The sequence below is a fragment of the Sus scrofa genome, chromosome 8 (genome assembly GCF_054392235.1).
Source record: "Sus scrofa isolate SSC_HxYL_T2T_F1_AM1 chromosome 8, Sscrofa_HxYL_maternal_Yorkshire_Landrace_v2.0, whole genome shotgun sequence".
Classification (NCBI taxonomy): domain Eukaryota; kingdom Metazoa; phylum Chordata; class Mammalia; order Artiodactyla; family Suidae; genus Sus; species Sus scrofa.
Genome location: NC_139390.1, coordinates 128,294,343 through 128,318,390, shown reverse-complemented (window position 1 = coordinate 128,318,390; position 24,048 = coordinate 128,294,343). Strand labels below are relative to the sequence as shown.

The 24,048-nt window shown below is 45.0% G+C and overlaps 1 protein-coding gene and 1 long non-coding RNA gene across 23 annotated transcripts in view; one reads left to right on the top strand and one right to left on the bottom strand.

Annotated features, from left to right (window-relative positions):
* RAP1GDS1 (Rap1 GTPase-GDP dissociation stimulator 1) overlaps positions 1–5,788 on the top strand; it is a 140,593-nt gene extending 134,805 nt beyond the window's left edge. For 21 of the 22 annotated variants that reach the window (XM_021101743.2, XM_021101742.2, XM_021101741.2 and 18 more), the window contains one exon: positions 3,995–5,788. In XM_021101743.2, the coding sequence (XP_020957402.1) occupies positions 3,995–4,122 (128 nt within the window). In that variant the 3' untranslated portion in view covers positions 4,123–5,788. The remainder of the gene's footprint in view (positions 1–3,994) is intronic. The other variant, XR_014813339.1, reaches the window with a different exon arrangement.
* Positions 5,789–12,842: 7,054 nt separating this feature from the next.
* On the bottom strand, positions 12,843–23,089 carry LOC146401039 (uncharacterized). Its single transcript, XR_014813341.1, has 3 exons — positions 22,964–23,089; positions 16,953–17,031; positions 12,843–12,969 (listed from the first exon to the last, which is right to left on the bottom strand). It is a non-coding gene; the product is annotated as an uncharacterized LOC146401039 (long non-coding RNA).
* Between the last annotated feature and the right edge of the window lie 959 nt (positions 23,090–24,048).

The following is a 24,048-nucleotide window of genomic DNA, read 5'->3' as shown; positions in this document are numbered from 1 at the left end:
CTAAAATATTAGTTTATATAAAGAACAAGTCCTGATTTTGTGTACCATCATATTAGCTAAGGAATTCGTTCAAGAAATCATTGGCATATCTTGGTGTATGTTTCATGGACAGTTGAAAAGAACATGTACCCTGCTCTTATCCAGTGGTGAGTTCTATAAATGTCAGTTAAATCCTTTTGTTTGGTCGTGGTGTGTCTGTATTCTTGTTGATTTTCCACTCGTTCTGTCAGTTATTGAGAGAGGGGTGTTGCAGTCTCCACCTATAATTGGTGATTTGTGTCTCCCTTCAGTTCTGTCGGGTTTCGCTTCATGTGTTTGCTCCATTGGTAGGTACATACACCTTTAGGGTCACTGTGCCTTCCTCGTAGGTGTGTCTTTCTGTCATTACGTAGTGTTCCTCTCTGTGCTCTGGCAGTCTTCTTTGCTCTGAAGTCTACTTTATCTAATAGTAATATAGCTGTTCCTGCTTTCTTTTGAATAACGTCCCCACGATCTTCTTCTACCCCTTTTAGCGTCAGTCTGCTGTCTCACTGTATTCGAAGTGTAGGCAGCATATTGTGGGGTCCCGTTTTTGAATTCACTGTGTCATTTCCCCCCACCTTTTCTTTAAAGTACAGTTGATTTACAGTTTCTTCCCCCCACCTTTTTTGTAATGCTTACAGATGACATAATTTTATCCGCGAAGTTGGTTGTCATTACTGCTATTTATTAGACAAGGAAGCCATGGCTGTGAAGGAAATAAGCAGGTCTGCTTGCAGCAAATTCTCATCTCCTTTGTTATTCCTTATTCATTCATTTTCTTTGAGAATGTCTTGATTTCCTCTTCATTTCTGAAAAATATTTTCTCTATGTATAGAATTTGGAGTTAATTTTTTTCTTTCAAAATCTGAAAAATATTGTGTCACTTTCTTCTGGCCTCCATGGTTTCTTATGAGAAATCCACTATCTTCCTATTAGTTTTTTCCCTGACATCTTTAAGTCAGATGTTATTTCTGTTCTAAGACTTTTTTTGGGTTTTCAAAATTTTGACTCTAATGTGTGTTGGCATGGATTCCTTCGGGATTATCCTATTTAAGGTTTGTTCAGCTTCTTACATCTGTAGGATTATGTCTTTTGCTAAATTTGGAAAGTTTTTAACCATATTTCTTTCAGTCTCAACCTATTTTTATTCTCCTTCAAGGCCTTTAATGACCCAAGTGTGAGATTTTTAGTTATATCCATAGGTCCCTGAGGTCTTGTTCATTTTTTCCCAGTTTATTATCTTTCTGTTATTCATATTGGGTAATTTCTATTGCTCGGTCTTAAAGTTCACTGATTATTTCTTCTGTCTTCCCCATTCTGTTTTGAGCCTATCAAGTTTTTTATTCTGGAGATCCTTTTGTAGCTCAGCAGGTTAAGAACACAACATAGTGTCCCTAGGATGCAGGTTCAGTCCCTGGTCCATGGTGTTGCCGTGGCTGTGACTTAGGCCTGCAGCTGCAGCGCTGATTCAACCCCTAGCCTGGGAACTTCCGTATGCCAAAAGTGTAGCCATTTAAAAAAAAAATTGGAGTTCCTGTTGTGGTACAGGGGAAATGAATCCAACTAGGAACCATGAGGTTGTGGGTTTGATCCCTGGCCTCGCTCAGTGGGTTAAGGATCCAGCATTGCCATGAGCTGTGGCATAGGTCACAGACACAGCTCAGATCTGGCCTTGCTGTGGCTGTGGTGTAGGCCAGCAGCTGTAGCTCTGATTAGACCCCTAGCCTGGGAACCTCCATATGCCGCAGGTACAGCCCTAAAAAGCCAAAAAAAAAAAAATTATTTCAAGTACTGTACTTTAGTTTTAAAATTTCTATTTTCTTCATTATATCGTCTGTTTCCTTGCTGAAATTCAGGTTTCCTCATTTCTTTCAAGCATGTTTATAATTGTTCAGGCCATTATATGTAAAATTTACATATAATTTGCCATTTTAACCATTTTAAGTATACAATTCAGCAGGTTAAGTACATTCATATCACTGTGCGACTAGCCCCACCATCCATAAACAGACCTGAAACTTGAAACTCTATACTCTTTGAACAATAACTCCCTAATCACCCATCTCCCCAGGTTTTGGCAACCACCACTTTTCTGTATGAATTTTATTACTCTTGATACCTCATATACGTGGAATCATATGATATTTGTCCTTTTGTGTTGGGCTTATTTTCCTCAACATAATGTTTTTAAGGCTCATCTGTATTGTAGTATGTGTCAGAATTCCATTCCTTCTTAAGGCCAAATTTATATGTATCACATTTTGTTTATTCATTTAGCCAGTAGTAGACATTTGGGTTATTTTCACCTTTTGGCTATTGTGAATAATGCCAGTATGAATATGTGTACATAGAATCTATTTGAGTCCCTGCTTTATTCTTTTGCATATATACACAGAAATGAAATGCCTAGATCATACAATAATGTTATGTTTAATTTTTTGAGGAACCACTGTACTGTTTTCCACAATAGCTGCACCATTTTAACTCCCACCAGAAGTACATAGGGGTTCTAATTTCTGCATTCTCACTAATATCTATTTTCTGTTTTGATAATGGCCATCCTAATGGACGTGAGGTGGTATCTTATTGTCATTTCGATTTTCATTTCCCCAATGATTGGTAATGTTAGAGATCTTGTCATTTGCTCATTGGCCATTTGTATATTATCTTTGATAAAATGTTTATTCACGTCCTTTGCCCATTTTTTAAATCAGGTTTTTTGTTGTTGTTGAGTTGGAGAAGTTCTTTCTATATTCTCTATGTTAAATCCTTATTGGATACATGATTCGCACATATTTCCTCCTATTCCGGGGGTTGCCTTTTCACCATTCATTGTGTTCTTTGATACAGTTTTTAATTTTGATGAAGTCCAGTTTCTTTATTTCTTCTTCTGTTGGCCTGTGCTTCTCATGCATATTGAAGAAATCATTACTAAACCCAATGTCATCAAGTTTTCTCCTTATGTTTTCTTTTAGAATCTTTCGGTTTTAGCTCTCTTATGTTCGGGTCTCTGATCTATTTTGAGTAAATTTTCATATATGTTGTAAGGGCCCAACCTTATTTTTTCTCCAGCACCATTTGTTGAAAAGACTGTCCCTTTCTCATTTCACCTTTGTTGAAAATTATTTGACCATATATGTAAGGGCTTATTTCTGGACTTTGTATTCTGTTCTCTTGGTCTCTCTGTCTTTATACCAGCACCACACTCTTTTGATTATTGTAGCTTTGTAGTTACTGTTGAAATTAAAAAGTGTGAGACTTCCAGCTTTGTTCTTTTTCAAGATTGTTTGATATCTGGAGTCCCTTGAGGTGCCAACTGAATTTTAGAATGGATTCTTCTGTTTCTGCTAAAAAAGAAAAAAAAAATTGGTTCTAATTTTATACCTCTATCTTATCAAAATAAACACATCCATGTGAGGGATGCTATTACCTTAAACTTTTGGATTGAAGCAGAGCGCTGTGTTTTACTATAATTAAAATGAAATAGAACAAGATAACCAAAAAGAGAAAGATAGGAAATCTTAAAAAGACCCTACTGACAACAGAAATTGTTGAAAGTCTGTGAGGTATAACCTTCTTGTCACAAAATTAATTTGAAACAGAGCTAAGATTTTTCTCTAAGTATTGGACTTCGTATTTGAACTGATCCTAGGGTTAAGGAGTATATAACTGAACCTCGAGATTGTCCCATGAGCTGTGTTTAATTATAACACTTTAACCTTAGAACTTGACATCTGATTTATAGAGTCTTTTTTTTATATTTTACATTTATAAAGTTTTTTTTTTTTATCCTAACACATCTCTAATAAAGACATTTCCAGGCTACTGCTGTGTCTTTTTCCAGAATTGTTCCTAGTTTCATAAGTCAGTATATTTAAGTAAGCATTTGGGGGTGTGTGTTTTGGATTGAGTATATGGTAAGATTAGAACAACCTAATAGAAGCATATCTGTTGTCTTGTTTTCGCCTTCCAGAATCACTACACAAGGAAGTTCAGGATTTGGCCTTTCTAGATGTTGTATCCAAACTTCGCGGTCATGAGAACAAAAGCGTTGCTCAACAGGCCTCTCTCACAGAGCAGAGACTTGCTGTGGAAAGCTGAGATCTGCCCCTCCCTGATACATCTCTGACTTTCCCTTTGTCCTCCATCCAGCTGCCTCTTCTGCTTCATTCTCCTCCACATCACTTGTGCATGCGTGTAATGTTCCAATACCAATTGAAGAACTGCTGTAGGTACCTGCCCAATAAGATTTCTAAACCCACAGTTAGTGTGAACATGAATTTGTCAAAGGCAAGTCTCCACCCATAACTGTTTTCTTGTGTTCCTGTTGCTTGAGCTACACTGAGTAGAATGTGCATGTTGTAGTCCTCTGATGATGTAAACTTGGTACCACATGATGACTTGCTCCTCATCCTTGGTAAACTACATAATAATGTACTGGTAAATTAGAAACAAATAAGAATGCAGCAGGACCCAACCAGCTTATGAAAGATGGAATTGAATCGTAAAAAGAGCTCCATTTATTGGTGCTTGGAAAGCACAGTGACCAAAAAAAAACCTGTATGGCTGCTCATTCATTAGTCTTACCTACTAATGTCAAACTCATGGTACCTAGAGTTAAATAAAATCCAGTGCTCTTACTCTTTACCCTATGGTTTCTCCTTCTTCCTATGTAGACTCTTGAAACGGCCACAAATGTGGCAAGACTTCCTGAGCTTGTTTTTATTTCATATTTAATTGGCCATCATCAGTAGCCTGATGTTAAAAACCTTTGTAGTCTTCAGCGTGAAACAAAGGGGTCGAAGACTATTACACTAGTACGTCTTGTTTTTCACCTGTATTTTAGATTCTGATATATGTGTAGTTCAACTCAGAATTCCTTCCATCAAATTAATCAGCATTGTCCAACACTTGTCTGTCAAAGTCACTTGGTATTTGTTTTCATCTGAGAAAGTTGAGTACATCATTAGAGAATGGATTTTTTCTTTTCCTCATTCAGCCTAAAAGCAAGAAGTTTCCTCAGTCTTAGCCCTTTTATATCTTATATTAGGACTAGCAGGACATATGAAAAAAGATTAAAAAGTGTTTGTCAAGACTAAAGAAAGGAAGCAGGTTCTAAAAGCCATAACAGCCAGTCCAGTTTGCTCTGCATATGGCCTCATACCAGTAGCTGTTAGAGTTTCCCACCTTCACTTTCCACAGAGAACAGCAGTCAGTCTCAAAGTCTGTCCATCAGAAAAGTGACAGTGCCAAGACTCAAGAGCTGAGACGATCCCTTTGGCAAAATGTAGAATACTCTTCACTGCCACTGCCACCGCCACTACCAAATGGGGTTTTTAGAGCTTTGAAACACAATCTTTGTAAAATAATCAGAACATCCCTGTGACTCACCTGCCTTCTCCCCAGGCCCAAGTTTGGCAAATACTGGCTGAAAGGTAAGATGGGCTCCCTCCTCTCCAGCATGAGATGCTGCACAGCTTCACAGGTGACCGAAGTTGGACTTTTGACTCTGAAATAGCTATGATTCAGGAAAGTTAAAATCCTAGTGGGGGGCAGAGAACCTTTTTAACTGTTCCCTTTGATGCCAAGAAAGGGACTATTATTGTGAATGCTTATGCTACACTTACTGTAAGAATGATCTTGTCTATTGTCTTCTCCTGGGATGGACGGTGGACTATATTTTATTATAGGTTTTGAAAGACGTCTGTAATGTTGCATAATAGGCTGTCCATATTAATATCTAAATAAATAGTATATTAAACTGTCATGGCATCATTTGGTTTATTTGTATATTTACCTTTATTTCTGGCTCCTAGAACAGTGCTCGCTTGTTGTCAGTGCTCAAGCATTTGTTGAATGACTTCCTACTTCCATGAAAGTTCCAGACGGCCTGAACTATTTCTAGATAGGCTGATAGAGAAATTGAGATTAGGTATTTGTCTAACTCTACAGAATTTTTCTTTTCTTGATAGTAGACGCTGTCTCTATTGAAAAGCCCTACACAGAAAACCTCGGAATGGTGGCATCCAGAAATCACAGGTTTGAGAAAAGATACAAAGACCTGGGTCAGCTGCCAGCAGGGAATGTTGCTGATGTGCTAGGAACTCTCGTCTTCCACAAACGAAGCGCAGCTCAAGTCCCCAGTTGTTCTGCAGAGAGACCGGAAGGCTGTGCCCTGTGATGACAGGGGCCCACCAAGCTGGATGATGTGCTGCTGTGGGTGGCAGTCCACGGACAATGCCATCCCTCTCCTGCCCCTTGGTTTTAGACATTACCTTTAGTGCGCTACCCACAAAGGGAAAGATGTGAGGAGCCACACAGCAAAACGTTAACAACCGCTCTGAGTCCCGTACAGCATAGATGAAAAGCAAAAAGGCCAGAAATTGGAAGATGTCTGAGTGACATGCACTAGAATGCCCTTCCGCCCTTCCTCCCTGCTAACCACCCACCCCAGAGTGTAACGTCACTGTGCTCAAGGCAAAATTGACTAAATACTGGCCCCTAACCCTGTGTGTTCCTTGATAAAACCTGCTTTGAGCATATCATCTGATAACTGGAGATGTGGAACCAAATTTTTCAGTTCTGAAACAGTTTCCTCCTGGGTGGGACAGACTGCAGCTCTCAGATGCAAGCATTAGCTTGAAGTGTTCTGAGAAACCCTGCATGTGAAGATTTCAAAAAGAAACACTCTGGTTTCCTTAGAAGGCTTGTTACCCAATTCTGCCGAACACAGGGTCCAAGATATCTGTGACTTCGGTGAGCGATGTCCTTTGTACCCAGCTCTTACTAGAATCAGTGAACTTAAAAGATGCTTCTTTACTCTAGGAAGCCACACATTTGAATTATGCAAGTGTCTATTAAAAAGCACTTAATGATATTTGGGGTGAATTTTCATGACTATAACCAAGAAAATTGAGGGTTTTTTCCACAGGCATGCTCTCTTAATTTATATGCAAACATATATAATTATATACCATGTTGCTTCCTAGATATGTTTAAAAAGTGTGTCTAGAATGCTGCAATAACTATTTTTAAAGTGGTAAGTGGAAATAGTAAGGCTTTTGGATACTGTCTTTTCCATAGTCACAGTCTAGTTCTATTACTGGCTGTGTGACCATCGCCAGGTTACTTAAACCCTCTGGGCCTGTTTTCTCATCGAATTTAACAACCCCTCCTTCCCAGGGCTGCTGTGGCAATTGAAATTTCTAGAGATTGATGGTAAGGCTGGATGGAACTGAGATACCTTTTGGCCTAAACTATACTCCCATCTTCCCTTTGCAAGATTCCTAGATAAAGGAATTCAAAGAACAACAGCCAAATGGAAGAACTATTTCTAGACAGACTGATAGAGAAACTGAGACTTAGATAACTCGTTGACTTCCGAGAATTTGTATTTGATAGTAGGAGCCGTGTCTATTAAGTGTCGGTTAATAGTTTGAGAAGCATCCAGTTATCCTGAGTGCCGACTGCATGACTCCTGCCTCCTTCCCCAGGAAGCTAAGACGCCAGGTGGGCAGAGCAGGCCTGGACTGTGGCTCCCCACTGCAGTGCCCCCTCTCCCTGCCCCGCGCCTCTCCGGCTGTGAAGCAGGGATAACAGTAGGCGCTCAGTGATGTTAGGTTTTTTTTGGTATTGTGACTAAGTCGGTATAAATAAAGTGGTAGTACTATGAGTTTTTCCTCAACATAGAAACAAAACAATCCCACCTTCCCATTTTCTTTTGCTGCTGCTGCTTTTTTTTTTTTTTTTTTTTTTTCCTTGTCTTTTTAGGGCCGCACCTGTGGCATCTGGAAGTTCCCAGGCTAGGGGTCAAATAAGAGCTATAGCTGCCGACCTACACCACAGCCACTGCCACGAGGGATCTGGGCTGCGACCTACACCACAGCTCATAGCATCCCAGATCCTTAACCCACTGAGCAAGGGCAGGGATTGAACCTCATCTTCATGGATAGTAGTCAGGCTTGTTACCGCTGAGCCACAACAGGAACTCCCAACCCTCTCATTTTCAATGCTACCAATTACTTCTCTGTACATATAAAATATACCTTTTTAATATACATACCTTTCATGCATGTCTTTGTCTTTTTCTTAAATATAAATGCTGTTTGTTTTGCATGAAGGCTTACCGATAGCTGTGCTCTGAATCCTCTGATAGAATTCACTTATGTGGCCCATTTATCATTATGCTTCTTGACTAGATAGGCAAAGTCCTTTTTATGTTGGCGGTTTTCCAGGGGTCAGCTGTTCATTTTTGAAGCAAAAAGTGAGCTTGCATGGAATTTATGTTCCTGAGTTTAACTAATTTCTCTCTCGGTTAACTTTTTATTTAAAGTTCACTATTTCCTTATCCTTATTTTGTTTCTTCCCAGAAAAACAAACCAACAAAACCTTTTTCCAAATTGAACATTTTATGTCTTTTTGGGGTTTTTTTTGCCATTTTCTTGGGCTGCTCCCACAGCATTTGGAGGTTCCCAGGTTAGGGGTCAAATCGGAGCTGTAGCCACCGGTCTACGCCAGAGCCACAGCAATGCAGGATCCGATCCAAGTCTGCAACCTGCACCACAGCTCACGGCAACACTGGATCCTTAACCCACTGAGCAAGGCCAGGGATCAAACCCGCAACTTCATGGTTCCTAGCTGGATTCGTTAACCACTGAGCCACGACGGGAACTCCCCAGATTGAACATTTTAGCCATGGCCAGCAAAACTCTAAGAACACTTTAAAAATGGACAGTATACATCTATCTGCTATTTATAATGTGGGTTGTACACTTAATAGGGTGACGATTCGTTTATATACTGGAACCAGTTATAATTAGACCACACGTGAGCTGGGTAGGTACTGCTGCCTGTAGTTCTCCTGACATGTGTTTCCTCAGTTCCTGGCTTTTCTACTGCCTGATGTCACGTCTGTCCAGAGAGACATACAGAGCCTCCTGCTTCTTAAGCAAACTGGAGGATCAGGGTGATGTTACGAGCAGTGCCCTCTTCTCACAAGTGACTTAAATGGTTTCTCTGATCCCCAGCATTATCGGTGCAGCTTTCAAGGAGTAAAAGTGGAGCAAGCAGGATGGCCAAGGCATAGAAACGGGCTCAGGTGTGAAGTGACTTGATTCAAAATACCATCTACAACTTAAAAAACCAACGTTGCTTTTCACCTTCACCACCAACCTCAGAGCATGTTCTTGGGATGTATCCATGGCTCAGAGAGCTGTGGTTTTGCTGGTGGGCCTGTGTGCAATCTTACAGTCATTGCTTAGCCACATAAAGTTAAAACTTTATTCAGTAGCATGTGGGACTTTGTGGTGTTTAGTTGGTACTGGTCACAAAGAGAATTTTCTCTCTCAGGAGTACGTTTTAAGAAAATTAACTGGCTAGATTTTCTAATCTTCATCAAGAAAGTTTAAAGCCTTGAAGCCTCTTAGTGTCAGGTTTGGGATTTTTTAAATAAATAATTCAAAAGATCTTTAATAAAAATCTGTTATCTCAAGATAGAAACTTCTAAACGGTTTAACCCAGATTTCCAGTATATAAAATTTAAATGCACCCATAGGACTTCTACAAATATATGTAATGTTCCTTTAAAAATTAAAAATAGAACTACAGTGTGATCCAGCAATTCCACTTCTGCATATTTATCCAAAGAAAACAGAAACACTAATTTAAAAAATAGATGTACCCCTATGTTCATTGCAGCATCACTCACAATAGCTGAGATATGGAAGCAGCCTAAGTACCCATCAATAGATGAATGGATAAAGAACATGTAAATGCAGTCATCCCTTGATATCTGCTGAAGGTTGGTTCTAGGACCTACACCAGTACCAAAATCCTCAGATGCTCAAGTCACAGTTAGCCCTCCATATCTGTGGTCCCACATCTACGGATGCAACCACCATGGATAGTGCAATACTGTAGTTATTTACTGGAATAATCCACAGATAAGGGGACCTGTGCAGTTGAAAACGTGTTGTTCCAGGGTCAACTGTGTTTACAATGAAATACTGGTCAACCACAAAAAAGTGAAACCTGGAGTTCCCATTGTGGCACAGTGGGTTAAGAACCCGACGAAGTGGCTCAGTCACTGCAGAGGCCTGGGTTCAATTCCCAGCCTGGCATGGTGGATTAAAGTATCTGGCGTTGCTGCAGCTGCGACATAGGTTGCCGCTGCAGCTCAGATTTGATCTCTGGCCCAGGAACTGCTCTGGGTGGAGCCATAAAGAAAAAAAAAAAAAAGTGACATCTTACCATTTGCAGCAGCACAGGTGGATCTAGAGGATATTATGCTAAATGAAATAAGTCAAGGCAGGAAGACAAACAGCATATGATTTCACTTACATGTGAACTCAAAAAAAAAACCCAAAACAGAAACAGACTCACAGATATAAAAATGAACTGGTGGTTGGGGTGGAGGAGGTGGAGGGTGTGGGCTGGGCAAAATAAATGAAGGGGATTAAAAGGTACAAATTTCCAGTTAAAAAGTCACAAGGATGTGATACACAGCATAGGGAATATAGTCAATAATATTATAGTAACTTTGCATGGTTACTAGACTAATCGTGATTATTTCGTGTATTTCCATGTCAAATCGCTGTTTTGTATACCTGCAACATAATATTGCACATCAACTATATTTCAATTTTTTTAAAGTTTACTTAAGTATCCTTGACAGATACGACTTACCATTACAGTCGTTATTTTGTCATGTACTGATTCCTAGGACTCCTGAGGGAAAGAAACCCTGGCTGTACCCTCAGATTCATGTTAAAAATAAATTCCTCCATGAATGCTCACTTTGAATTATATAACCACATCTGCTTTGAAATGGGCCTCCCTTCCAGCCAAATGGTGTTTTTGCTGGTTCGTCTGTTTTTAATGGACTGTCATAAAGAACAGAGCCACGCCTGCTGGGAAGCTGGCTACCCTGCCTTTGGGGTGTCCATGCCCCCGGATGAAAAACCCCCTCTCCGTGGGGGACATCGCACAGTGCTCTCCCAGGGTCACCACCATCCCACCACCAGGACCGGGGAAGGTCACCTGCCTTGGTCTTGTCTTCAGGGACGTCCTGCCCTGCTTCTTGGTGCTCTGTTCCTCACGTGTCTAGCCTGGGCTCCTCAGATGAATACCTGTGATTACTTGGAACTTACAAAGGAGGAAAAGGTTGAACATTAAGCTAGAGGCATGTAGATTGCAATCAGGGGGAACCCTGGAAGGAAGTATCAACCAGCTTTGACCTCAGACCTCTCTCTGCAGAAACCCAAAACAGCCCCACTTTCAACTGGAGCCACAGGTACCCTCCCTTTTCTCATGTTCTAGAATGTGCTCCTCTCCCCACTGTGCCTCTCCCACGATGATTTCCTCTCTCATGCAGCTAAGAAAGGAGGGGGGAGTTCCTAGTGACTCCAATTCCACTCTCTTCACCCAACACCCTCCCCCTACCCCCAGTGCCCAGCGCAAGTGAGGGCAGTGACACCCCAGAGTGACCACTGAACTTCAGAATGTCACGACCTACCCAACCTGTTAAATCCTCCGCTCCCCCCTCTCCTGCCCTTTGCCCTCTTGTTCCCACGTCAGGATCAGAGTGAGATGCAGGGCCTCCCCCTGAGCCATGAGGGGTGGGAGCAAGCTGTGTGCCCACCGAAGAGAAGAAAGAGATAGAAAGGAGAGATTGATTACCTGTACCTATGGATGTTTACAGCTTGAGTCGACAGCCCCTTAACTCTGTACAATGCAGGCTTTGTCTGCTGCAGTTTCAGAAGGATGTTGCAGCACACTCTCCACGGCAACTGCCCTGTGTGTGTGTGCGTGTTTTCCCGAGCTCAAGTGTCCTACCATGTGTAGTGACATCCTCTTTCCACTTACATAATAGCATTTTCCACATTATTGTTTCTTTCTTTTTTTTTTTTTTTAATGTCTTTTTAGGGCTGCACCTGCGGCATATGGAGGTTCCCAGGCTTCAGGTCTAATCAGAGCTGCAGCTGCCGGCCTACGCCACAGCCACAGCCACACGGGGTCTGAGCCACAACTGTGACCTACACCACAGCTCACGGCAACACTGGATCCTTAACCCACTGAGCGAGGCCAGGGATCAAACTCATGTCCTTATAGATACTACTTGGGTTCGTTACCCACTGAGCCACATTTTTAAGGGCTCCATAACCTCATTTTTAATGGATGCGTATTCCTCAGTTATATGAATGTACCACGATGTTCTTAGCCATTTTCCCCCATCTGGGCATTAAAGACATATTTTGTGTTTTGAAAAACAAACCCCAAGTGGTAAGTCATGAGCATTTGCAAACGCTCAACTAAAAACCATCTGACTGTCAGTCCCTCGACTTTCTGTCCCTCATCCTAAATCAAAGGATTAGGGGTAGAAAGAGTCCTTATCAATTTCTCAGTGCAGCCTCTTTGTGCCCTTCCTGATGCACCTGTACTCTTGTCACCTCTCTGTGCCTGCTCAGCCCTCCCTGGTCTCTTGCAGGGACCGACCACTAGGGGGAGTAGGGTCACAGGGGTGGGGCGGCTGCACCGCCCACCTGACATCCGGGCTTTCACTCAGTCACACCCTCGCGCTATTCACCACTTTTAAAAAGGCTTTTAAAAAGAGGCGGCACAGAACACACCTCCAAGGACCCACCGGGGCTGTTGTTTAGCTAATTGGAGTCTAATTGCCTCTTAGCACCATTACCCACCGCTACCAGCACTTCTGCACCTCTTACCAAGCCTGTGAGCCACCGCTCTTTGATGCTGTTGGGTTTATTCCAATTGATAAACACTCTCCAAGCCTCACTCACACGGGGAGGGGAGAGAAGGGTGGAGGGCCTCTTCTTCCACAAGAATCCTCGTCTAACACTCGTGGGGCGTCTGTGACCCTTTTCTTCCTCTGGAGACCAGAGATGGCAAGCAGGGAGGGGCCCTCACACATCCTTGTCTGGTCCACAAGGTCTTTGGAAAAAGAGAAGGAAATGAACAGCCGTAAACATTTATAATTTGGATGCTTTTGCATAAAAATCTAGTTCTTTGACTTCTCTTTCAAAATGGGGGACCTGGAAATGAGGCACCCCACATTCCAGGGAGAGCAGCATGTGGCTGTGGCCCCTTTGAACAGGGCACAGCTGCAGCCTGTTAGGGTCCCCACCCCCTGTCCTAGTCCCCTCAACTCTGTAGCCCCTGGAAGCCCAGATGGCTTGATCCCGTGGGGCCCTGGCTTGCAGTCTGTCTGCCTCCAGAGCAGGAGTCAGGGATTTTTAGGGAGAGAAAAGCAGCGCTATGGGAAAGGCCACGTCAGAACTCCAAATAGTTGACCCAAAGGCATTTTATGACCTGTGCAAACTTGCAAAGTTTGTAATCCCCTCCGTGAAGGCTTGACATTCCGAGAGCCAGTGACAGCTGCAGTCTGACTGCCAGGTGTCAGGAATATGGAAGCAGACAGCTGTGAGCCGTGCCCACGCCTGTACCCACTCCATCCTGCTAATGGGCGGGAGCCGCTGCTGACCTTCCTGTCCCCTCACTGGCTGGCAGCACCCTGAGGTGGCTGCAGGAAATTTAGAAAGTCCTTTCTTGACTGGAACAGCACTGTGGCCCTTCTCCTGAGGCCAAAAGTATCCTCTCCATCCTTTTTCTGCCATGATTCAGGAGCCCTTCTGGAACAGGGGACCCTGCTAACCCCGGCAGTTATGCTCTGCTTTCTGAGAACACCTGCCAAACTCCCAGGATAATCTCATCCACCACCACTTCCTCTGTAGCCATGCTTTCGGAAATGAGTCTCCAAATTTTATTTTTTATTTTCTGTCTTTTTAGGGCCATACCCGCAGCATGTGGACGTTTCTAGGCTAGGGAACAAATCAGAGCTGTAGCTGCCAGCCTGCTCCATAGCCACAGCAACATGGGATCAGAGCCACATCTGTGATCTCTACACCTCAGCTCACAGCACCACCGGATCTTTAAACCCCTGAGTGAGGCCAGGGATTGAACCTGCATCCTTATGGATATTAGTCGGGTTACCACGAAGCCACAAGGGGACCTCCGATGTCTCCTCATTTTAAAAGGTTCATACCATTGGAAGTTTCAATCCACGCTCAGCTGAGACGCCTCTGAAGAGAAACAGCCTGCTTCTAAGTGTTTCACTGACATCATGTATCAAAGGAGAGCATGTGCCCCCTAAGCCCCAGCGTCAGCTAGGTCTCCACACCTCACCCATCAGGGATGGCGTGGACCAGGAGCTAAAGCATGGCAATAGTGCAGGAACAGGTGCCCAACCGTCTTTTCTCTAGAGGCAACTAACCCGGGATCAAAAGATGCAGGAGCTCCCCACATCCCTGCCACAGGTGAAAAGGAAGGTGATGTCAATAGGAGACCCAGACAAACAAACAAAAATGCCTTCAGTTTCTGAGAAGATGAGGCAGATCATGGAAAAAGAAGAGGACGGAGAAATCAGGTGGGACTTGCGACACGAATGTCCACAAAGTCAGCAAACACCGTAACAGGGGGCCTGGGCAAAGCTCCCATGGGGAGGACCAATGAATAAAGAATAGGAGTTCCCACTGTGGCTCAGCAGATTCTTAGTGTCTGTGAGGATGCAGGTTGGATCCCTGGCCTCTCTCAGTGGGTTAAGGATCCGGTGTTGCCATGAGCTGTGGTGTAGGTCGCAGACACGGCTCGGATCCTGCATTGCTGTGGCTGTGGCGTAGGCCAGCAGTTGCAGCTCTGCTCTGGCCCCTGGCCTGGAAACTTCCATATGCTGCTGGTGCAGCTGTAACAAGAAAAAATAATAATAAAACAAAGACAAAAAAAAAAAAAAAAAGGACATTGGGTCTTTGGGGCAGATATTGCAAGGTGTTGACCTAATATCCAGCTACCTTTTCTGCCTTATTTTCAGAGCCCCAATTTTGTTCAGAGGGACAATATACCAAGGTTAAAACACTCCAGTTCCCTGACTTTCCAAGTTATCATTCTGTACAAGTTCACGGGAAGGGCATCCCTTAGTGAACAAAGAGGCAAACACCTGCTCGGTGGCCTTTGGCCCATCACCTTTTTCTTTTCTTCCTTTTCCCTGCCTCGGAAGTACAGCAGCCTTGGGTCCCTAAAGTGCAGCACCCCTCTTGCATCCGTAAGATACAAACCTGAGGATGAAAGCCTCCACGTTAAGGATGGTTGAGCAGAAAGTTGAAAAGAGCCTGGATCCCCAGTAGCATCAATGACCCAAAGGACCAATCCCGTCCCATGAGGAGGAGCCTCAGACAATGCAGGAGACACACACCTCCCTGTTTAAACCCCTAGAGCAAGCTTTTCTGTTGTTTGGAGGGAAATGAAATCCTGGTTCATGGGGCTAGTCACTAAAGCATCAAGACCTGCCCCTAAGACAACTTGTGTTTATAGGCGATGCCCACACAGCTCAAGAAAACAAAGCCCAGAGAATACCAGCTTTAACCCTTGAAGTTCAGAAAAAACCCAAACTTGCTGCCCTAGCCGTCTTCCACACCACACAAAGATTTACTGAGCACGTACTGTGGACATCAGGCATCATGTGTGACTACAGACAGAACAAGGAGAAAGAGATATCCATTTCAGAAGATGAGAACCAGGTTTATCCGACTGTTAAGAGTAAAACAAACAAGGATATTCACTGTCGTATAAACAGAGTCACAGGGGTTCCGTAGAGAGGTGACCCTGAGCTCTGGACATCCTGGTGCAGAAGGCCCCTGTGAAAACCGAGCAGAAGCAAAAGATGAAGCAGGAAAAATGGAGCACGCCAGACAGGAAGGGGGCCTTAGACATCTTGCTATTACGTGGTGGAAAAACCAAAGTTTAAACAAGATTGGCATATTTGCTTTTTTTGGCTGTGCCCATGGCATGTGGAAGTTCCTGGGCCAGGGGTCAAACCCACACCACAGCAGTGACCCCAGCCACTGCAGTGACAAGGCCAGGTCCTGAACCCAGGGCACCACAAGGGAACTCCTGCTTTATGTTTTGATTTAGAAGCAGAACTATTGCTAATGGGAGAGAGAAAGACTAGTAGCAAAGGAGATTCACAGGGAACCGTGATGAGTTCCTAGTGTTGGGACACAACTCTCCATGGGGACCTGGGGTTTCTACGCTTCTGTGAAGACACTTTCACATAGTCTCAAACTCTCTCCTGGAGGATGAGTCTATTTATGAAATAGACTTTAAGACAGAGATAGGGTCACCCCGGGGGCCAGGGGCAGATTTTCATACTGCACGAGATAATAAAAAGAACGCTTCCCTCCAGGCAAAGGTTGGTCCAGATTGCTTGCAAACCCCTTACAAAGTTGGGGGATTCCTAAGCTCTGTGCCCTTTGAGCCACAACCCCACTGTGCAAGCAGTTCCCACCTGGGGCACTGTCCCTGGGGAAGGAGGGGCTGGAGGAACTGTCATAGACATGAAACTCACACCACCTGCAGGGGCCTCGGACCCAAGAGTCCCAGGCCTCCTGCGGGCCTTGGTGACGCTGAGACGAGCTACCTAGTTAGCCTGTGAGAAGGGTAAAGCCTCTGAGCTTTCACGGTTCTTGGCACTTAGATCAGGACTTGAAAGGCAGAAAAGGGCTAAGATATGGGGGGGGGGGAGAGATTGGAATCAAAGATGATTCCTGAATGTCTGCGTTGGGTGACAGGGCAGAAGACAGGGGTGACACAAACTGAGAGGAGGAACAAAGGAGGAGAAACAGGCTCTGGTAGAGGAACAATGAGTGGCCTTGAGGCGCTCGGGGATCTTGAGGGGGAGCCATCCAGGGTGCAGGTCCTCATTCCAGCTGAGGTTTCCCTGCAGGGGCTGCTCCACAAATTGAGCCCCCCAACCCCCCCACAGCGCCCCCTTCCGTCCTTCCTAACTCATACATCATTGTGTCGCATCGGAGTCCCCAGGAGAGCCAACAGCCCCCTTTAAAAAAGAAAAAGGTGTGATGTACCCAAAACTCAGGGAATCACATCTCTGGAGCTGGAGCCTGGGTGTCTGAAGTTTTTGGCGCTCCGAAGGTGATTTCTGATCTGCAACCAGAATGGAAATACAGTGTCCCATTAGAGCCAAGGGCAATCAAACTTTCAGTCCTTGGAGAGAGGCTGACCTAAGGGCCATCACCCTCTTTGGTCAAGCAGGTGGCCATTGGCTGCATCAAGAACCCAGGATTACTTCTCAATGTCCCTCCTTTTGGGGGATGCTGCGTTCTGACCCAGGGCCCCATTATCACTTGCCCAGGAAACTGCTGGCTCTTCAAGCAAGGCAGCTTCCTGGGCTGCTCAGCTCCACACGTGGTCCAAGATAGACATCTCCCGGAATGGTCCAGACCTTTCCGCCATCCTCAACTGCCTGGAATAGAGTCTGTCTGACACACATCCTCTGGCGAAATCAGCTGGATAACCCTCACGCCTGCTGAGTCTTTCTGGGCACGGCCCAGAAACAAGCATCTCTCCCACATCCCATTGTCCATCACCTTGATGGAAGTTCCAGGCGTTAGGAGCCTCTTGCTGATAGCCTGGGGCCCTGAGCATCTACAGAAGGCCATGGGAATGGCTGTGCTCCTGGGGGGCCCAGAGCCGCCTTCTTTAGCTTTCCATATGCCCACGTGGGCCCGACAGCCTGACAAGCAGAGATGACTAGTGGCTTCCTCCTGTCCTAGAAAGGTTGGTCTCTCTTTCCCCTGCAGGACATGGAAGGGGGCCATCTAGTCCAGCACAGCTTACTACTGCTTACTATTGCTTCTTGGTGTTTTGTTTTTGTTTTTTTTTGTTTTTTTTCATTTTTTAAAGGTTTTATGGAAGTATAGCTGATTCATAATGTTGTGATAATACTACCGTTTGAACCTAGAAGCATGATATCTGCGAGGGTCCCCATTCACTCTGGCAATTCTGCAAGAGTTCTTCTCAACTTCACAGCTATTTCCAAAAATGCTTGGTTCGGAAATCCTGCAAGCCTGGGACCTCAGAATTCTTTAGCAAAATAACTTCTTCCCAGGTTGAATCCTCTCCCACCTTTGCCTTTCCTGTTGGATGCTTCAATAGGATTGGCGGGCAGGGGAGGTGCCCTAGAAGGGTTAGGCACCTGCTGTGCTCAGGACACAGGCCTGAGCCCGTCCAGGATTGGCTGACCGATGCCAGGCTCAGTTCCTCTTTGAAAAAGGCATATTACAGGAAAGTAGAAATACTTTTATTTTTCAGGATAGAAGTCCATCCATTAGGTGAGCATAGACCCAAAGACATGTTCATCTTTTTTTTTTTTTTTTTTTGCTTTTTAGGGCCGCACCTGCAGCATGTGAAGGTTCCCAGGCTAGGGGTCCAACCAGAACTGTAGCCACCAGCCTATGCCACAGCAGCGCCAGATCCCAGCCATGTCTGTGACCTACACCACAGCTCACGGCAATGCCGGATCCCTAACCCACTGAGGGAGGCCAGGGATCGAACCTGCATCCTCATGGAAGCCAGTCAGATTCATTTCTGCCGAGCCACAATGGGAACTCCAAGTTCATCCTTTTTGCCATGATCAAAGCAGCAGATGAGGCTGAGTGCTAGAGACAAAGAGGCTCCCAAGTCCATGGAAAAGAGATGCTATCAAGTAGTTCAAGGGGGATGAGCTCTTCCAGAGAGGACACTGCAGGGGTGCATCTTGGGTCCCGAGAAAGCTGTTGTAGGTGAGCGCTGAAGCCTGAATGGGGTTTCGGGAAGAAGAGCAGTGCGACTGTTTTCACCTTTGCAGCATCCCCGTGGTGTGGGTATGGCCCTCCCCCTCTCATGAGGGAGGCGCTGAGCATGGGAGAGAGGAAGTCACGTGGCCAGGGTCACACCCACACTGTACACAGCCAAGCCCCCAGGGGCACTGAGTCCAAGCTCAGAAAGTGACATGCACAATCTATGACTTTCTTATTAGACCCCACATGCATTTCCTATATTAAAGCAACGTGAGGGGCATGCGCACTGCGTACGGATTGCGCCACATCCTTCAGCCTTAGCGAGGGACCAGCCTCCCAGCAGCTCCATAGCGATGGGGTCATTAAGGCCAAAGTCCAGTTTGTCTCCTGTTCTTTCCAGGACAGAGTCAATGACGGAATCAACATCCCAGCCAGGCTTTGCTCTGCCCCGCGGTCTCACTCATCATACTTGTCTTATTTTTTTATTTTTTTTTTTCATAGAAAAAAATTTTATTAACTACAGAAAGTTTATCATGTTTTTTCATTTGATTTTGCCTCTTTTTAAAACAAACAAGAAAGAGTCAAGTATTCATAGAGAAAACATGACTCGGTCTCAGGCAGAGGTGTTTCCTAGACATTTTTGATCGGTTTCCCTTTCTCGGAACCAGACTATTGGTACCATTTACACACAGCATGATGATAGCAGAGGAGGCAGTTTCTAAAGAATATAGCCCAATGATTTCACTCCCTAACATCTCAAAAAGTGCAAAAAGACTCATCCTGTGAACCATCTAACACATGTTTGCACGGAAAATAGTTCAGCTTGGGAGGCGTAACATTCACTGGCTATTTTTTTTTTTCTTTCTTTTTTTTTTTTTTTTTCTTTTTTGCTATTTCTTTGGGCCGCTCCTGCGGCATATGGAGGTTCCCAGGCTAGGGGTCTAATCGGAGCTGTAGCCACTGGCCTACGCCAGGGCCACAGCAACGTGGGATCCGAGCCGCGTCTGCAACCTACACCACAGCTCACGGCAACGCCGGATCGTTAACCCACTGAGCAGGGGCAGGGACCGAACCCGCAACCTCATGGTTCCTAGTCAGATTCGTTAACCACTGCGCCACGACGGGAACTCCTCACTGGCTATTTTTTTCAAATAGTTTCTAAGTGGAGACTATTACTGTCTTCATTTTTTTTTTTCATACTTGTTTTAATACCTCTCTCTCTTCCCTCTATTTCTAGAACTTAGTAGAATGTTAGAGATACATGAAGCTCAGACAAATGTGTGCTAAGCTTGAGAAACAGCAGATACAGGAAGGGCTCTGTGATGCCCCCTTTCTACCTAAAATCAGGACATGCATGTTCCCCTGAGAAAGGTGCCCTCCCTGGACCAGAAAGAGAATGTTCGTATCACCAGGGACTGGGAGTCAAGGCCAAAACGGACCAGTACAAACACACCTACCACAAGGGTCTCCCATCAGTTTCCCCCCATTTCCTTGCTAATCGCTGTGTCACAATACACTGCCCCCAGCCCAAGCCCCTCTGTCTTGTCACATTCCCACACCTTAGTATCCTTTGTGTAAAAAGGTATTTAAGCTTTGGGGCCTAATGATTTCTGGTCTTCATTTTCCTTTTGAAGACTCCCATGTACATGTAAAAAAGTTAATTTGTATGCTTAAAAAAAAAGTATGGAGTTCCCATTGTAGTGCAGTAGAAATGAATCCAACTAGTATCTATGAGGATGCAGGTTCAATCCCTGGCCTCGCTCAGTGGGTTAAGGATCCGGTGTTGCCATGATCTGTGGTGTTGCTCATAGACATGGCTCAGATCCTATGTGGCTGTGGCTGTGGCTGTGGTGTAGACTGGCGGCTACAGCTCTGATTCGACCCCTGGCCTGGGAACCTCCATATGCCACAGGTGTGGCCCTGAAAAAAAAAAAAAAATAGTATGCTCAGAGTCCTCGTGACCAGTTGTTCTAGGAATTAGCCTAACGAAAACATGAGGAGAAATTAAATTAGAACGTGAATCCAGAGTCCTGAAATGATTGATCTTTTTTTTTTTCTTTTGGTCTTTTGTCTTTTTAGGGCCACACACACAGCATATGGAGGTTCCCAGGCTAGGGGTCTAATCAGAGCTGAAGCTGCCGGCCACAGCCCCAGCCCCAGCGCCCCCAGATCCGAGCCGCATCTGCAACATACACCACAGCTCACAGCAATGCCAGATCCTTCACCCACGGAGCAAGGCCAGAGATCCAACCCAAAGCTTCATTGTTCCTAGTCGGATTCATTTCCACTGCGCCCCTCGGAAATGATCTTTCTTACAGGAGCCTGATAGGCCTGTGAGAGCGAGCCGTTTTCTCATTCAAGCTCTCTTGAAGGAAGTGCCAGGGAGGGAGCAGCTCTGCACTCCCATCCCTCTCGAAAGATCTGGGTTTGTGCTGTAACTGGCATTCTATTTAGTTATGGAAACAAAACGGCTCATCTGCAGATCAAAGACATTAATTTTTCGTCTTTTGAGGTGAATGGACACACACCTTCATGGAGAACAATTTTCACTTTTCGTTTTAAATGTCTGCAGGAAGGTATTTACTAGGTACCACAAACTGGATGTTTTTATTTTTTATTTTTTCTTTTTTGTCTTTTTGCTATTTCTTTGGGCCGCTCTCGCAGCATATGGAGGTTCCCAGGCTAGGGGTCGAATCGGAGCTGTAGCCACCGGCCTACACCACAGCCACAGCAACGCAGGATCCGAGCTGCGTCTACAACCTACACCACAGCTCATGGCAACGCCGGATCGTTAACCCACTGAGCAGGGGCAGGGACCGAACCCGCAACCTCATGGTTCCTAGTCGGATTCGTTAACCACTGCGCCACGACGGGAACTCCTGGATGTTTTTAAACCTTTGATCCAGTCATTCCACTCCTAGGGTTCTAGTTATATGCAAAGTAAAAGAAATGCATAAGAAAGTTCACGGCCACGGTATTTACATGGGAACAGCCTCAATTCCTAACAGTGATGGGTGGGTTAAATAAATTATAGTTTATCGACACCAGGAGTTCCTAAACTTTGGGGGCTCAGGACCACTTTGCACTTTTAAAGATGGCTGAAGCCCCTGAAGAGCTTTGTGTGGGTGGGTTATGGCTGTGAATATTTACTACATTAGAAGTTAAAAGGGAGAATATTTTCCCTTTTCAGGCACCCCTTCCTGCCACCACCCCCCTCGTGGCATATGGAAGTTCCCAGGCCAGGGATCAAATCCAAGCTGGAGCTGTGACCTACATCACAGCTGCAGCAATGCAGGATCCTTAACCCACTTAACCAAAGTGGGTTCCTTTGGTTAAGTGGGTTAAGGATCTATCCTCCATAGAGACAAGCTGGATCCTTAACCCACTGTGCCACAGCAGGAACTCCAAAAGGGAGGATTATGTAAACACAGAAATGCACACATTCCATTAGCTGTCGGAATGATGCATCACGTAACCACAGAGCCTCTGAAAAACGCCGCTGTACATTCAGAATGATGACAACGGGAACTGGAGAGAGGAAAAAGGTAGGCTCTAAAACAAGAAGAAAACATGACATTTCCTAAGGTCCCACAGAGCTCTAAGGCCCTTTGATGTGCAGCTTTGTAAAATTATGGTGACTTCTTGGGAATGCATAGGGGTTGCAGCTCTCACTTTATTTCCCCCCCCCCCCACAAAATGCTTTGAGAGGCAATTCTGGCAAACTTTTTGGACTAATTTTTTTAAGTATTCCCAATCAAATGGCAGGGGTTTTGAATCTCCAGACATGGTCCAGCTTAACCAAAAATCCTACTGTAGTCACTGCTTCATTCATATCCTTCACCTCAACGACCAACCCCTGGTGGTCATTCGGCAAGTTTTCATTTGTTTGTTTTTACTGGTTTGTTTTTGCTTTTTAGCACTGCAGATGCGGCGTATGGACGTTCCCAGACTAGGGGTCCAATCGGAGCTGCAGCTGCCAGCCTACACCACAGGCACAGCAAGGCGGTGTCTGAGCCACATCTGCAACTACATCACAGCTCACAGCAACGCCGGATCCCCAACCCACTGAGCGAGGCCAGGGATCGAGCCTGCATCCTCATGGATCCTAGTCAGATTGGTTTCCACTGCACCACACCAGGAACTCCCTCATTCCGCAATTTCTGAGTGCCCGGTATAGGCCAGGGACTGGTCACAATTCCAGAACTATCTGTACCTGACCTTCTCGTGGCTCATCCACACTTCTCCCTGCTCCTCTGATCTAGAAGCTCTGGGCCTCCCCCTCCCCCAGCAGCACTCACCTCCTCATTCCTGCCCAGAGTGGCTTCCTCTGCTCTCCCTTGGGGCCCAGGTCAGGGTCTCTCGCCTTCTTCCAGGCCTTCTTCCACTAGCCCGCGTTCCTCCCATTTCAGCCAGCACCACCTTGCGGGAGGTCAGGTGAGCTCTTGGCGAGGTCTCTATTTTCCAGGAGGGTGTTTTTGTTTTGTTTTGTTTTTTTGTTTTCTCTCCTTCAGCTTACATTTCCTCAAAAAAGTATTGAGAGTGCTTATGGCACAGTGCCTGGAACATAATAAAACGTTTAGTAAATGTGACCTGTGATTTTGGGAGATGGATGATGCCCTCACCCCTGAGAGCTGGCTGGCAGCAGGGGCTGGTAAACTACTGAGCTGACTCAGTCAGAAAGTGACAAGACTAAAGAACACAGAGTTAGAGCTCCCCTTGTGGCTCAGTGGGTTAAGAACCTGACATAGTATCTGTGAGCATGCAGGTTCCATCCCTGGCCTTGTTCAGTGGGTTAAGGATCTGGTGTTGCCATGAGCTTTAGTGTAGGTCCCAGAGGCCATTCAAATCCCGTGTTGCTGTGGCTGTGGTGTAGGCTGGCAGCTGCTGCTCCCATCGGACCCCTAGCCTGGGAACGTCCATACCACTGCAGGTGCAGCCCTAAAAAGAGAAAAAAGAAAAACGAAAAACAAAAAGAATGCCCAGTCATGGAAATCAGCTATTTTATTTATGACTTTAATCACTCGAACCAGTTGCATTTAAGATGGTTTACTTGAAAGAAATACAGATTGCAGCGTGACCATCTTTAATCGAAATGTAATAAAGCATTCCTTATGTTTTAAGTGCTCCACAAAATTTATCAAGGCTGTTTTCAAAGAGGGTAAAGCAGATACAGAGAGCAAACCCCCTGCCACATTCAAGTGCATCCGCTCGAATAATAAAGGCCAATAATAAAGGCATTTTATGACCTGTGCAAACAGTGATCACTCGACCCACCAAAAGGAGCACATGGTCCTGGCATTTCCAGCCTTGAAACCAGCAAGAGGCACTCAAACTCAGTGCGTTTCCAGGGCTGCTGTAACAACACGCCACAGAGTGGGTGGCT